This window comes from Betta splendens, chromosome 14 (genome assembly GCF_900634795.4).
Source record: "Betta splendens chromosome 14, fBetSpl5.4, whole genome shotgun sequence".
In the NCBI taxonomy this organism is placed as follows: Eukaryota; Metazoa; Chordata; class Actinopteri; order Anabantiformes; family Osphronemidae; genus Betta; species Betta splendens.
In genome coordinates this window covers 2362146-2377046 of record NC_040894.2, presented here as the reverse complement: position 1 = coordinate 2377046, position 14901 = coordinate 2362146, and the positions used below count along the sequence as shown (strand labels likewise).

General features: G+C 42.6%; 2 protein-coding genes across 3 annotated transcripts; one reads left to right on the top strand and one right to left on the bottom strand.

Annotated features, from left to right (window-relative positions):
• Window positions 1–548: 548 nt before the first annotated feature.
• On the bottom strand, window positions 549–5685 carry LOC114869693 (uncharacterized). The gene is made up of 10 exons (XM_029174117.3): window positions 5465–5685; window positions 4840–5020; window positions 4661–4706; window positions 4173–4514; window positions 3765–4064; window positions 3477–3605; window positions 2135–3352; window positions 1873–1937; window positions 1313–1630; window positions 549–686 (listed from the first exon to the last, which is right to left on the bottom strand). The coding sequence occupies exons 3-7, from the start codon at window positions 4701–4703 to the stop codon at window positions 3246–3248; spliced, it is 921 nt and encodes a 306-aa protein (XP_029029950.1). The 5' UTR covers window positions 4704–4706; window positions 4840–5020; window positions 5465–5685; the 3' UTR covers window positions 549–686; window positions 1313–1630; window positions 1873–1937; window positions 2135–3245.
• Window positions 5466–14242, top strand: LOC114869691 (organic cation/carnitine transporter 2-like). 2 transcript variants are annotated; one of them, XM_029174115.3, is made up of 12 exons: window positions 5466–5592; window positions 8055–8513; window positions 8976–9158; window positions 10367–10470; window positions 10888–11042; window positions 11146–11317; window positions 11791–11917; window positions 12079–12179; window positions 12264–12478; window positions 12590–12772; window positions 12876–13011; window positions 13108–14242. In XM_029174115.3, exons 2-12 carry the CDS (start codon window positions 8307–8309, stop codon window positions 13169–13171), a joined length of 1647 nt encoding a protein of 548 aa, XP_029029948.1. In that variant the 5' UTR covers window positions 5466–5592; window positions 8055–8306; the 3' UTR covers window positions 13172–14242. The 2 variants fall into 2 exon arrangements, with proteins under 2 accessions (XP_029029948.1, XP_055358037.1); XM_055502062.1 differs by lacking the exon at window positions 5466–5592 and adding an exon at window positions 7453–7634.
• Window positions 14243–14901: the final 659 nt, after the last annotated feature.

The window sequence follows — 14901 nt, the reverse complement described above, 5'->3', positions numbered from 1 at the left end:
TCTGAAAAAGGTAACAGTGCTGATTACTGTTATCATGAATTAGTAATGTAATGTAATCAGTACATCTCCGAACATATCTTCAGAAATGTTAAATATACTGTATATGTTTTACATTACGATTTAATGAAATTAATTCCAAACTGTATGATAATAGATGCTGTCTGGAAAGAATGCAGAATGTGTTTGTCTTACCTTCTACAGCCACAGGTCTTACATAAAGAAACAGAGCCAAAAGCAGAAGCAAAGCGCATACGCTGACTATCGCAGTCACAGTCACAGAAGGAGGGTGAATGGAACCTACAGAACACAGTAACACACAGTAAATATGGAAACTAACAACAGTCTTCTGTCCCCCACAGTTTTTCTTATATAGTAAATTATTGTAGTACTTTAATGTGATCAGATAAGTTTACCTCTACAGCTCCTGAGCTGGATCACAGTTTGTTCTGAGCTGATGTTGTTCTGAGTGATACATGCTAAGTTTCCAGTGAGCTGGCCGTGTAAGCTGATGGTGACATTGGAAACCTCAGATGTCGGTTTATTTGTGCTCTCAGCTCTGGTCTGTATCAATATGTTGTTGTCCAAACTCCAGATGAACTCTACTCCGTCTCCTTCAGTGGAGCAGCAGACGACAGACTGTTCTGGTGACAAACACGTCTGTGACACGTTTGGTTTTGAGACTGGAGCTGGCGCTGGAGCTGGAGGACAATGAACACCTTTACAAATTCAACCTCAAATTTAAATAAAAATGTTCTGCAATTTATGATCCTTAATAACAAATCTAGCTCCCATTTCTATTTATATTTTGGACAATTGAAATATTGAGTAATTTTAACCCCCCACAGATACTTACATGCACAAACACGCTCACACAGTACTGTGCACAAGTTCAAACCAACAGCAATACTTCTACGTACACTGGCACACAGTCTTTGAAGGCTGGTAGTTTTTTGCCAAACATCTTGGGAGAACTAACACCACACATGATTCTGATGATCATTAGCATATGTCTGGTATAATCAGTTTATCATACACCTGACTATAATCCTAAAATTTGTGTTTGTGCAAGTGTACCTATAAGAATTGATACTGACTTGAAGGTAAAAAGGTAGTAACACGAAATATTGATTTGATTTAGATGAATCTTTTCTTCATTCACTGCATTTTATTCATTTATGAAGATACTATAAATGTTAATAAATGTGTGTGTATGTTTATATATTACTTTATTAAAGTACATACATAGTACATTGTTACAATAAAACTTTTTTTAATCTATATTGCTGTTTAAATTTCATGTAAATGTATTTACCTTGTACTTCTAGATGAAAGTTGGTTGTGTGTGTTAATTGACCTTCATGGTTAAACGTTTCCAGCAGGTAATTTCCAAAATCTGTCGTTCTCATCACGTCAAGTGTAATAGTTGTATTTGTTAATTGTGTAATGCGACTTCTATAGTCCTCATTTATACCCCCTACCTTGTCATTGTTTATCCTTAAAATGGTAATGTTATTCTTTTTCAAATGTGTTGTTTTCTTCTGAGTGAGTATTTGAAAAGTCAGTGGCTCATCAAGTTCTGCAATGCAGTGCTGAGTAGTTTCATTCACTTCAATTTTGCATTTCACAGCCCCTGATAGAAACAAACAAAATGGCTCATTAGAAAAACTTCAATAGTAAAGACTTAATGCATTTTTGTAGAAGATGGGGGTTATTTAAATTTAAATGAAAAACATTTTTAGACAGAAGTTTAAGCAGAATGTTTCAACCTGTTCCTACTTCATTGCAAGAAATTTAATTTGTTATTTAGTTATTAACATTAATGTCAATTACATGTGCAAATTATTTAGAAAAATAAAAATGCAGTCAGTGTACCTTTTGCCAGAGCTGTCATTGCCAGAAAAATCATCATCATCACACTGATGGAAGTCATTGTTTGCCTAAATTAACAGAAAAGCCAAATGTAAATGTGACACTGTATATATTGGTTTGTAATTAATATCTTTGCATAGAGTATTACAGTATCTTTTACATCCCATAAAGTTGTATAATAAAGAATTATTACAGAATGTTAACATTCATGCCCCACTCCCACAATGGTATATCTAATAACAATAAAATATAAAATGCAACTCACCACACTTTCAATTACTGTTGCGTTACAATCTCTAACTATTCTACTGCCAGCAGGCTGTTTTTTCTCATTAGTTTCTGACAAGAACCAAGGAAGTGGTTATTGTGTTGCCCACAACATTGCAGTAGTCTATAAAAGGTACATGTCACACAGGTCTACATTTGAATCTTTCACTTTCACAATTTTAACTTTGGCAGATGGTACTTAGAGCCATTGCATCTCCAACATTTACATGCAAAAGAGGAGGTGGACACTTAAAAAACTGACAGTGTTTGAAACTAACAGTTAAATCTGCTCTGACTGTCCAGTTAGATTGTCCTGTTTTATAATTGAAACAAAACTTAGGTTTAATTTTAAATTCAATATTTAATTTGCACATATAGAGCAGTTGAAATCTGTTTTCAAATCTACATAATCTCTAAATCAAAAAACAAACAAAAAATAAAGACAAGGGAACTCGACAGAGGAGTGTGGCCTGTAAAGGAAAGTACAATGAGCAGCTGTTCCACATCTGTCTGCAGCCAACACGACTTCTACCCCTGGTCTTATAACACACAAACACCTACTACCAGGCAAAGCAACACAAAATCAGTCAACACCTCCCATGACATCATCCTTTGCCCTGTCGTCAGAAGCCATGAACAGTTCTCTGGCCTTTTATTAAGTACCAGGCATGGCCTCCCCCAAGACGAGACGCACGTTCATTTACTAAAGAAAAGAAAAATCAAACAATGTACAATTCATATCAAGTTCATATCAGTAATATTAGACTTAAAGCAAAATCATTGTAATATAGATCACAAGTGTTTTGAGCATCACAATGTGTTTTATATAGAACAACCAAACTTCGGCTCCATCTTGTGATCTTAAACAATCACTACATTGTTGTTGCAGTGGGTGTCCAATAGATGTCACCAAAGAAGTGAACTAGTCACGGATGAATTGCTGACAGACTAGGAGCTAGTTTACAGAAGATTACAACACAAACAAACACAACACAATTACAACACAAAACAAATAAAAACAATAGCGATTTTCTGATCCCTGATCATGTGTTTATCTGAAGAAAGGAAGGTCAGTGTTTGTTTACGGTTTAAAGAGACGTTGGTGCCTTTTAAAGAAAACCTTTACAGTATGTTGAACGCTGGTCTAGTTCTGTATTGTGCTTCACATTTCTTATCACTGTAACTTCAGTGTAGACAATTTCAGTTTCATCATTGCCTGGAAAATATGTAAACAGACATTAAATGAAACAAATAAGTTTTTTCAAGTTCAAATAGTTATCAAGCAGTTATTGTTAATGTTCAACATAGATACAATCTCCAAAGTGAAGCTAAAAACTTACATTCATTAACGGTTGTGGGTCTTGGTTTGTGAATACATTTTTTTATACCAAGAAAAAGAGCCACTAGGAGAAGGAGAGCAACACCCGCTATCACAGCCACAGTCACAGCAGGGAATGAAGAAATGAAATCTAAATACACAAATATGTACAGTAAATGTACTTTTGCCAGGATGAGAAGTGTAAAATATGCTTAGTTTCCATTCACAATATTTTAAACGTTCACAAAGTGAAAACAGAAATCAAAGCGTGGTACTGTAAGGTGTAGCCGGCGTTATTATAACACTGTACCTCCACAGTCCTTCAGATGAACAAGCGTTTCCTGTCTGCTGACCATGTTCCACGCCGTACACACAAGACTTCCTGTCAGCCGAGCACTTAAACACACAGTAACGTGTGAAACGTTGGGTTTGTGTCGTTCGGCTCCACTTTCAGCCAGCGGCAGATTTCCTCCCGTACAGTTGGTTGGACTCAGCATGCGTTCGTCTAGAGTCAAGGTGAGCTCTGCTGCTTCTCCCTCAGAGGAGCAGCTGACCTTCATCTGTCCTGGTGACAAACACAACTGGGACACAACTGGTTGTGATACTGGAGCTGAAAGAGCAGCAGATACATGAAAAGTCATCAATAACAGCTGGTCAGGATTTGCCTTTCATAGTTAGTTGTGCAAATATATATACTCACACAGTTTACAGTACATACCTTGTATTAGTAGATGAAAAGTGAGTTTTTTGAGTAATTTACCAACAGAGTTAAATTCCTCCATAACGTAACTTCCTGAATGTTTCATCGCAGCCGTGCCCAGGATTAAATCTCCACTCCTTAGGAATTCAGATTCAGACTCATTGTGACTGTACGGTTCCACATATTCCTTATCCACAGCCACCATCATGTTCTTGCTTATCAAAATGCGATGTTTGTCATCTTTTATCAACCTCATCTCTGAATTTGGCTTTTTCCACAGATGAAAAATCAAACGCTGTCCTGTGGCACCAAAACACTCTTGACCTCCTGATGTTTCAGTGAAATTGCATTTTACATCCCCTTAAAACACACAATCAGATACTCAGTATATTACAGTACATGTATACAGCGTAAAATGGGCCCTTGTTATTTAGCTCCATTCCAACATGTAGTTTTAAAATGTAAGATTTACCTGCGTGAGGCATTACAGTGTTAAGTGCATGTACCTTTTGCTGTTGCCAGTGCAGTGATAACCAGGATCAAAATCATTGTCTGTTGAAAAATGAAAAAAGAATTGAAATGAATTCTTTTATTATGAAGAGCATATTAGTAAATGTACTGTAGGATGAAGTTAAAACATCCATTTAATGTAAGCATAAATACACTACAGAGTAAAAACACTCACCACGTTCACGATGCTGTAACACGGCGCTGTCTCTGCTGTGAAAACCTCTTCAGTCACTTTGAGTCGGTGAGACAGTCGCACTTGTTCCTGTTGTTCTCTTCTTTTACCTCACAGGGTGATGAGAATCAAGGAAGCGGTACTTGTCAATGTGTGATTCAACTTAAATTCACAGCTTCTGTAGCTGCAAGTTCATAGAAAAAATGTGATATTGTATTAATATATTGGTAAATGTCAGAATGTGCATTGAGTTGGAGCAAACTTTATGGATCTCTGAAGAAAATGTGTACAGGATCTATTGATGACTATAGAAACGGTGTAGATAGAAAAAATGTGGCTCGTTTTTGCCATTAATCTGTATCAAAACCTGCAAATATAAGCAGAATAATGAATTCAGTTATTTTCTTATTTAATAACCATGTAAAATCAACACAACCACCTTCGTCACCACGTGTAGTTCTGCTGATGAACTGGAAAGTAACAGGAAAAGGTGGAGGAAGGTGTCACAGCCTGGACTCACTTCCTGCTTTATTTTCTTATACTTCCGGTTTTGTCTTGTCACTTTTAGTTTGGCTTTACTTTGCAGTCACATGATCTCACCAGCTGTTTTCCATCAATCATTACTCACCTAGTATTTCAGCACCATGTCTTGCCAAAGCACCTTGCCTTCCAGCGGTACTGTATGTCCAGTCCCGTGCATGAGCCGGTTTGTGTCCACCGGCTTGTCTCTTGTCCAGCCTCTGATATTCCAGTTCTGTGAGTTTGACCGTTGCCTGCTTTTGACCATGGTTTCGCCTGCTCCCTGTCGGGTCTTGGTTTTGCCTGCCTCGTGTATGACCACTGCCTGCCTGACCTCGGACTTATTAAATACCGTTCTTAATCAAGCCACGCTGTGCATGTGGGTCCTTCCTCCGTCGTGTGTTTGTGACAAAGGGCAGCGAATTCCTTTTTAACTGAGGTGTTAGTTTCCATTTCAGTAGATGTAGTGAACGTTCATGAACCTGGTTGTGACCGTGTCGTCCTCAGCCTCTGTTGAACTTGAACTGAATCACAGCACGTAGGATGTTTCTTCGTGCTGGTCTGAGATCAGGGTGCAGGAGGTTCAGCCGTCGCTGTGGTTCCAGTGCTCTCACACAAACAACACTTTAATTAACGTCACTAAGCAAATAGAGTAAAGCTGCCTGAAGGCGGAACATGTTGGACCAGATGATTTCCTTTGCTTTTTATTTTCTTGGCAAACGGCGTAGACAGATTTATATGTAGTCATCAGACATGTACTAATTTAATCAGTGGAAGACTGATTTTGTTTCTTGTGTGTGTGTGTGTGTGTGTGTGTGTGTGCGCGCGTGCGTGCGTGTGCGTGCGTGTGTGTGTGTGTGTGTATGTGCACGTGTGTGCACGTGCGCGTGCGTGTGTGTGTGTGTGTTGCTGTTCTGCTGTTTCTCGCTGTGCTAATTAAAGCCCACTAGCCTTTACCTCTCTCACTAACTATATTTGTTGCACGTTATTTGATCACATGACTCTGTCTTCATCTGTGCATTTGTGTAAATAGCAGAGGATTTCACATCTTACGCTGAGTAGCTTCACCACTTGTTACGCTGCAGAGAACAGTGAGAGAGGCTGGCTGACACGATGTGAGAAACCATAATGTATCACCTGTGGGTCCAACAGAGACACCACCCCCCCCAACATTCAAAACAACTAAAGTTATGACTGTGGGCTTGCGTGGTGAAACATTAGCGTCAGGCAGACGACTGCACATTCACAGACTGTAGGTGGAAGCGTGTGCTGCAGGACGGAAACAATTCTAAGAAAGAGGAACACTGAAACCACCACTTTTCTGCCTTTGGCCGCGGAGCCTCTTTCTCTCATCCTCCTGGATGCTGAGATTAGTGACCACGGCCTGATCGCTGCTGAACCAAATAAAAATGAATGTGAGGTAAGAGTTTGGTATCTGGTTAAAGCTCCCATCGGTACCATTAGCGTCTACATTTACAACACCTGCACGTCTGCTGCATCCAGCAAACTATAAACTCTTTAAGCAGCAAAGCGGTGTCATATTTCGGAGCGCGTTTAGAAGGTTGAATTTTACTGCAGCAGTTTGGGGAGTTTTTGCATCACACTCTTCACCATGAAACCGGTTGGCGTTGTGATGCAGTGTAATGTGTTAAACCAAGCTGACCACACGGGCCGTCTTCTGACAAAGGCTGCTCGCGAAGCAGCCCTCCAGAGGCGCGTCACCAACTCAGGGGTTTCAGTGCACGACCACACTTTGGTAAAGGAGCATGTCGCCTACTATCTGAGCAGAAGCAGCAGCCACAGGTTCAGTAACACCTTGGCGTTTACCTTTTGTTTGCAGCGCATGCAGAATGACAGATTAGTGCAAAAAACACAGCATGCGTTTAACCTGGGCTTAAACCTGTGATAAAAGCGTGTCAGATGGGGTTTTAGCTCCGAGACCATTATGTCACTTTAGACACTCTACTGTATGTTCAATACGTCATGCATTACAATGTGCCGTCACTTATCAATCTCTTCCTTCACTGTGAAAATATTATATAATACATAATGATAAATGGGGGGGGGGCACAGTGGTGTCGGGGGGGGAGCACTGTCGTTGCATGTTCTCCCCGTGTTCGCATGGGTTCTCTTTGTGTTGTTTGTCTATGTGTTGCCCTGTGATAGACTGGCGACCTGTCCAGGGTGCCCCCCCCCCACCCCTCGCCCGTAGAGGCGGATGGGCTCCAGCCCCCCACGACCCCCGCATAGAATAGAAGATGGATGACAAATGTTTAAAAGTTGAGTCCTGGAAACTGGACTTTTAACATTTTGAAACATTTACCACCATTTTATGTAAAGTTAGGCCTGTTTTATGGTCAAAGGGCTGGACTGAATATTGTGAATTCTACTAATTCATTACACGGTCATTACACAGGGTTTGTGAGGTCCCTGAGATTCTTCAACTAGTCCACTGATCCTAAAAAAAAATTAAGAGATATTGATTTTGTTGTTTTGTACCAAAGTGGCTGATTTGTGCTTCATTTAATTTGTTACATAAATAAATATATTTATTATATATTTATATATATAATTATTTTATTAGTTATTATAATGACGTTGTCCTGCAGCCACACATACGCTGAATTCTTGCCAACCGAGTGTAAACTTTATAGTCTCACATCGCCTGCAGCCACATCTACTGTTTAATCCTCCCACAGGGTAACGGTTAACGTGATGCTGTCTTGTCACCTGGTCTCTCCTAATCCTCACTGTGGATAAATGGAACCCTAGCAGAACGGCTCGATGCTGGAGAGTGGAGTCAAAGGGCGGCCGTTGGATGAAGTGGGCGGGACGCGCATTCAGGAGCAGGGGTTTTTCTCGCTTCCTCAGTGCGTGAAATAGCAAATCTGTGCGGGACATTAGCGGGACGAAGAAGCAGAGACTGTCTTAATTCATGGGATTCTTGGACTATGACGAGTTACGATGAAGCCGTTGCGTTTTTGGGTCCGTGGGGACGTTTCCAGCAGGTCGTCTTCTTCTTGCTGTGCGCCTGCATCGTGCCCAATGGCTTCGGCGCGTTCACGCTCGTCTTCCTGACGGACGTACCGGCTCATCACTGCCTGGTTCCGGACGTCAACATCACCGAGGAGTGGCGTGAAGCCGTCGTCCCAGTAGAGGTGCGTTCCGCGCACGGCCTCGTGCGTAAAGACGCTACTCGCGCCAGTGCGCACTGGCACGAACGCAGCGCAAAAGCAACTCATTATGTTTAAGTTGTGTTACGCGTGTTTTGTGCATGTACAAAAACTTACCAGCACAAACTTAAAGCTTGGAACAGGTTTAGCAAAGCCTATAGCTGATGTGAAACGACAGTAATACCAGTACATACTTGTATTAGGAACAGGTAAACGGCAGCCGTTCATCGTGTGGACGCTGTCCCTGCTGGTTTAACTGTCTCTGCTGGTGACGGTAAACAGGTGTGGCAGTTGGCTTATCCAGCTGCTGATTGACTGATTGACTGGAACTGGGGCAGGGAGACTCGAAAACCAAAGAGTAGCACAAGTCTGACCCCCCAAGGCAATCATTTAAATTTGCATTCTGGCTATGAATCTGTATCTCCGTCTGTTTGCTCACGTCATCAGGTGGTGAATGGGAAACCAGAGCTGAGCAGATGCAGCCGATACAAACTGGGTGCGATTCGAAATCTCTCTGCTCGGGGCTTCACTCCTGGAAGGAACATCAACCTGACGGACCTGGAGCAGGAGGCCTGCGTGGACGGGTGGAGGTACAGCACAGACGTCTACCAGTCCACCGTAGTCTCTGAAGTGAGTGTTTGCTGGACTGGTTGTGGTCACATTCGGCCTCGCGCAGCTCTTTTATTGATGCTCCTGTTCCCAGTGGCTCTGGCTCGTTTGTGTGTTTGTCTGTCGGCTCCAGGAGCCTTGCTGCCACCTGTCTGCTGCAGAAAGACACACAAGCACACGCTTCTGTAGCAATTAAAGAGTATAAACACTTGGTAATTAGCAAATTAGGAGGCTCAGCTACTTGTAGGATGTAATGTTGGACTCACTCACCCTCTGTGAGACGCCGTCTGTCAATGCATGTTGCTGCAGCTTGTCTTTGCGACCCAGCTGGCTCCTCCAGTTTGGTTGGTCTGGTGTCTCGGCTTCACGGAGGCAGTCAGACAAAGGCTACTCGCGAAGCAGCCTTCCAGGGGTTTCAGTGCACGGCCACACTTTGGTAAAGGAGCATGTCGCCTAACATCTGAGCAGAAGCAGCAGCCACGGGTTCAATAACACCTTGGTGTTTAGCTTTTGTTTGCAGCGCATGCAGAATGACAGACATTAGGAAATACCTTCAGTGCAAAAAACACAGCATGCGTTTAACTTGGACTTAAACCTGTGATAAAAGCGTGTCAGGTGGGGTTTTAGCTCATGGGCCATTATGTCACTTTTGACACAGTACTATATGTTCAGTACGTCATGTCAAAACGCTGTCAATGTATGAGTACAGTATATGAATGCACTTAGTGAACTTCACATACACGCCCATTCAGAAGCACTGGAGTAGTTATTTTAGCTGTGACATCAACAATGAATATGAGGAGTAGGAGATTTAAATTTCATAGTCATTGTTTTAATGTCAAGCTTAGAATGTCTACAACAAGAAAAGTATGTGGCAAAAAGTACAATCTCACACATGTCACTTAACGCTGACGTCCTTCAAGGAGGCTAAATAACACGTGACAACTACATTGACTTTGGCCTGATAAATAGCATGTAAACAAAGATCCTTCGTGTTCTAGATCCAATCACGATCCAATTATGAGGGTTGAGCTTCGATGGTCAGAAGTGGAAACGCGCAGACTGTCTTACAGTAACCTCCATATAGTGTAAACACAGAGCTTTCAAAGTAAAGTGAGAGCTTGGTAAAACCACTGTTCAGAAAGGGGCTGATGACTGAGAACAAGCGACATAGAACACGTATGTATTCATTTATATGAAATGCCTTCAGTCATCAGTGTTTGTTCCAGTTTGACCTGGTGTGCCGCGACCAGTGGAAGCAGCCGTTCACCTCCACAGTTTTCTTCGTGGGAGTCCTCGTCGGCGCCTTCTTCTCAGGGCAGCTCTCAGACAGGTACTAATCAGCTGCAAGCATGTTGACTCAGCACTGCAGCACTCATTAGGAGGGAAACTGAACCCACAGCTGTGGAACAATGGATCATTTGCTCGATGATGTTGCTGACAATGATGTTTGAATAGTGAATAAGTCTCAAAGGTTTCGTTAATCAACAAATTCAGGGACACAAACTGGACCAACATGTTCATAGTTAAAGGTCCACCTGCTTTGATTTAGTAAATTAGACTTTAAACGTCTTACTCATCCATGTTCTCGATTAGTACTTGTTTCACAATCTAGGACAACTATTTGCTAAATATTGTCTAAAACATTACTCAACCAGAAACAAAGGTGTTAAAGAAAAACAGAGCTGTGTTATTTTTAGTCCATATTTTGGTTTCTCATTAACTGGGTTTGTTTTACTTCTTCCTCCAGGTTTGGAAGGAAACCTGTGGTTTTTGGTTCAATAGCACTTCAGTCTGTTTCTACATTTGCTGAAGCCTTCTCAGCTTCTTGGACCATGTTCATAGTCATCGTCTTCATCAATGGCCTGGGACAGATATCCAACTTCGTAGCTGCTTTAGTTTTGGGTACAGTGGAGCATCTTCTGTTGTTCTGTGTGTGTTTTTGAATTAAAGTGTAACTATGTGACTCCACTCTCTCCGTTCCTGTATTTTTTGTGTGTCTGTGCAGGAGCCGAGGTGTTGACTGGTAATGTGCGAGTCCTCTACTCATCTATGGGCTCGTGTTTAGGTTTTGCTGCTGGCTACATGATGCTGCCTCTTTTTGCCTACTTTCTGAGAGACTGGCGGTCTCTGATGCTGGCTTTGTCCCTGCCTGGCCTGGCCTACATCCCCCTCTGGTGGTGGGTTGCTCTCATTACATGCTACACACTACTGTCCTCATAGCAACAGACTTTTAATGGTAGTAATATTCACCAGCATAATTAGTAACCGTCCATCCTGAGAGAGGCTCACAGTGAGTCTCAGTGACTGACTGATACAGAAATGGGCTCGTTGGCCGAGTGGATGTTTGCACCAAACCTGCAAAAGTGATATCACAAGAATTTGAGTTGAGGTCACAGTGACCTGACGATGTAAAACTCCATGTCAAGGCTTTTATTGTCATTCCAACCACATACAGTTCAGTACACAGTAAAACAAAGGTGCTACGTACACGCAACATAAATGACAACATAGTTTACAACATTTACATTACTTTACAAAAGTCGGTTTTACAAGAGACAACGTAAAGAGCCAGCGACAGAATGACAACAGCAAACACCTGCTTGTCATTTCTTCAAACACCACTGATTGTAAGTGCTTCATCCCGAGGCAGGCTGGTCCCAGAGTCTCCTCGCTGGCTGCTCTCCAAAGGAAGAGTGGAAGAAGCGGAGGCCATAGTGAGAAAAGCTGCTAAGTGGAACAAGGTTCGCGCCCCTGAAGTCATCTTCGAAGAATACAGCGTGAGTTGACTTATTTCAACACGTTGCCCAGTGCTGCTCAACGGACAACAGAAGCGTCAAAGTCTCACATTCACATCAAATCAAACTCATGGAAGTAAAAGAACAACCCTGTATTTTGTTTTTACAGGTTGTACTAAGAAGTAATATGCAATTTTTTGCAGGTTCTCGAGACAAAAACACCATCAAAAGAACATCACACGGTTTTTGACCTGCTGAGAAACGGCAGCATTAGAACCACAACACTGATCATCTGCCTTGTGTCGTGAGTAAACACATTATCTACTGTAGAAGTGGTGTCTTCATATTAGATGCAGTAAAAGGCATAATTTGCATTTGCACTCTCCAGGTTTAGTATGACTACTGCTTACATTGGCCTGTCCTTCAACACAGCCCAGCTCTACGATGACCCCTACATCAGCTGCTTCATCTCGGCGCTGGTGGAGATCCCAGCCTACGTTTCCAGCTGGCTGGCTCTGCGACACCTCTCGCGACAGCTGGCTTTCATTGGCACCTTGCTGCTGGGGGGGCTGCCTCTGTTCTGCGTGCAACTAGTGCCTCGACGTAAGCAAATCAGCTGTGTTAAACCGGACGTTCATCAGGCCGCGTCCAACCATCGCCACGACGGACTGCGCAGCGTCTATGTGTGATTAAAACGCACACTTTGTCTTTTAGATCTGTCAAACGTGTGTCTTGCCCTGGAGATGGTGGGTAAATACGCTGTCACCACCGGTTCGTCCCTGACGTTCGCCTATTCAGCAGAGATTTACCCGACAGTGCTGCGGAACACAGCCACAGGAACGTGGTCGACGGTGTCCAGACTAGGAAGCTGCATTGCTCCGTTTTTGTTGAAGCTACGTGAGTAAACTGGACCATTCTGTCATTTAATTGTCACTGAATGGTTTTATTACACACACAGTGGAGCTGTAGCGTTTCCTGAACAGCCCCTCCTTCTCTGTAGGAATATACCTGGAGTGCCTTCCTCATATTATTCTGGGGAGCCTGGCTGTTGCGTCTGCATTTGCTGTTTTGTTCCTCCCGGAGACGTTTGGACAACCTCTCCCCGAAACTATTCAACAAATGCGTAAGAGAGAAAGGTATTTGTACCAAAACTCCATGCTTTTCTTTTTTTCACGGCAGACTTTTGCTGCATTTAGCTAAAATGAATAATTGCTTTTTCTCTTTTACAACAGATTGAGGTGTCCCTGCATCAAGAAAGAAACCCCAGTGTCAGTACTGGTAGACAATGTTCTTTGATGAGGAGAAATCAAATCCTGAATCTACCTGTGTATTAGATGCCACAAATTTTATTTTGCATTAAACTCCTGAAATAAAGGAAACACTAAAATAACACATCCTAGATCTGAATGAATTAAATATTCTTATTTACTAATTGGTAATATGTTTACCAGTGATATTGATGACAACGGTTAGTTCATGATTCAGCATAGAAAAAGATAAAAATGTTGTATAGGCAGGAGATGAATGAACGTGCTGTGAGGAGGAGCATCCTCTGGCAGTCAGGGTTCCTCCTCATTCCAGAGCACATTCACATACGTTTAGGGTCGGGGAGGACTCTTTCACTGGGGCCTGGGGGTGGGGGTCAGCTGTGGCCTCACCCACCAGCCCTGGTGGAGAGGACCACTACCCCCTTTTAACTACACAATGTCATAGTGAGTCTGTCAGCCAGCTTCCTGTTTTAGTTTGTAGCCACTTCCGGGTTTTTGTTCTGTGACCTTGACCATTCATCCACCACATCAGTGTGGGTGGTGGATGTTTCATCAGTAATCAGCCTGTGTATTTAGTGGCCACATCGTCGCATGTGTGTTTTCCTGTGTCGCCCCAGCAATCTGACAGTCTGTACGTTTTCATGTCTCTGTGGAACCTCCCTGCTTGTACCAAAGCCAATCCGGACTGATCTGTTGCCAACCTGCATTCTTGTAAGACTCTGGTTTTGCCGCTACCACTTACCTGTACCTCTGACACTTGTTTGCTGCGTCTGTTTAACCACCGTTGCATTAAAGCTTTTTCATCTGTCCGGTTCCGAGCTGTGCACGTGGGTCCGCCTTATCTGAGTGCCTGACACACACGCTGTCCAGGAGACACATCATCTGATGGAAGTCTCCCCCACTTTTAATGCACTCTAGTTCCACACACTCCCATTCAAGCTGGGCTGCATGGCCCCGGGCGACTCCCGCTGAGAAAATCTCATAGGAAAATGTGTACAGGATCTATTGATGGCTATAGAAACACTGTAGATAATCTGCCATTATTCTGTATCAAACCCTGCAAATATAAACAGAATAATGAATTAAATTATTTCTGCTTCTTTGTTTCTTTGTTCCATGTAAAATGTAATGCAAAATCAACACAACCACCTTCGTCACCACGTGTAGTTCTGCAGATGAACAGGAAAGTAACAGGAAAAGGTGGAGGAAGGCAGCGAATTCCATTTTAACTGAGGTGTTAATTTTCATTTCAGTAGATGTAGTGAACGTTCATGAACCTCCTGGTTGTGACCGTGTCGTCCTCAGCCTTTGTTAACTGAATCTCAGCGTGTAGAATGTTTCTTCGTGCTGGTCTGAGATCAGGGTGCAGAAGGTTCAGACGTCGCCATGGTTCCAGTGCTCACACACAAACAACACTTTAATTAACTTCACTAAGTAAATAGAGTATATATAATAGAGTTGAACCAGATGATTTCCTTTGCTCTGCATTATCTCTGCAAACGACGTAGACAGATTTGAAGTATCAGACATGAAAAGTTCTGCTTCTCTAGTCTGTACTAATTTAATCAGTGGAAGATTGACGTTTCTGGTCCACAGATGTCCTGCTTCCCTGTGTGTGTGTGTGTGTGTGTGTGTGTGTGTGTGTGTGTGTGTGTGTGTGTGTGTGTGTGTGTGTGTGTGGTTGGTTGGTTGGTTGGTTGGTGTGTGGGGGAGGGGGGTCTGTTCTCCGCTCATGGTGCATAAATCCACTGCCTGTGT

Bases quoted from the DNA above. Each gene is read 5' to 3' on its own strand.
- LOC114869691 (XM_029174115.3), top strand. From the start codon at position 8,307: ATGACGAGTTACGATGAAGCCGTTGCGTTTTTGGGTCCGTGGGGACGT. The intron at 12,773-12,875 runs GTGAGTAAACTG...CCTTCTCTGTAG, and splicing joins TCCGTTTTTGTTGAAGCTAC to GAATATACCTGGAGTGCCTT. The intron at 13,012-13,107 runs GTATTTGTACCA...CTTTTACAACAG, and splicing joins CAAATGCGTAAGAGAGAAAG to ATTGAGGTGTCCCTGCATCA.
- LOC114869693 (XM_029174117.3), bottom strand. From the start codon at position 4,703: ATGATTTTGATCCTGGTTATCACTGCACTGGCAACAGCAAAAG. The intron at 4,515-4,660 runs GTACATGCACTT...GTGTGTTTTAAG, and splicing joins TGCACTGGCAACAGCAAAAG to GGGATGTAAAATGCAATTTC. The intron at 3,353-3,476 runs GTAAGTTTTTAG...CATATTTTCCAG, and splicing joins ACCCACAACCGTTAATGAAT to GCAATGATGAAACTGAAATT.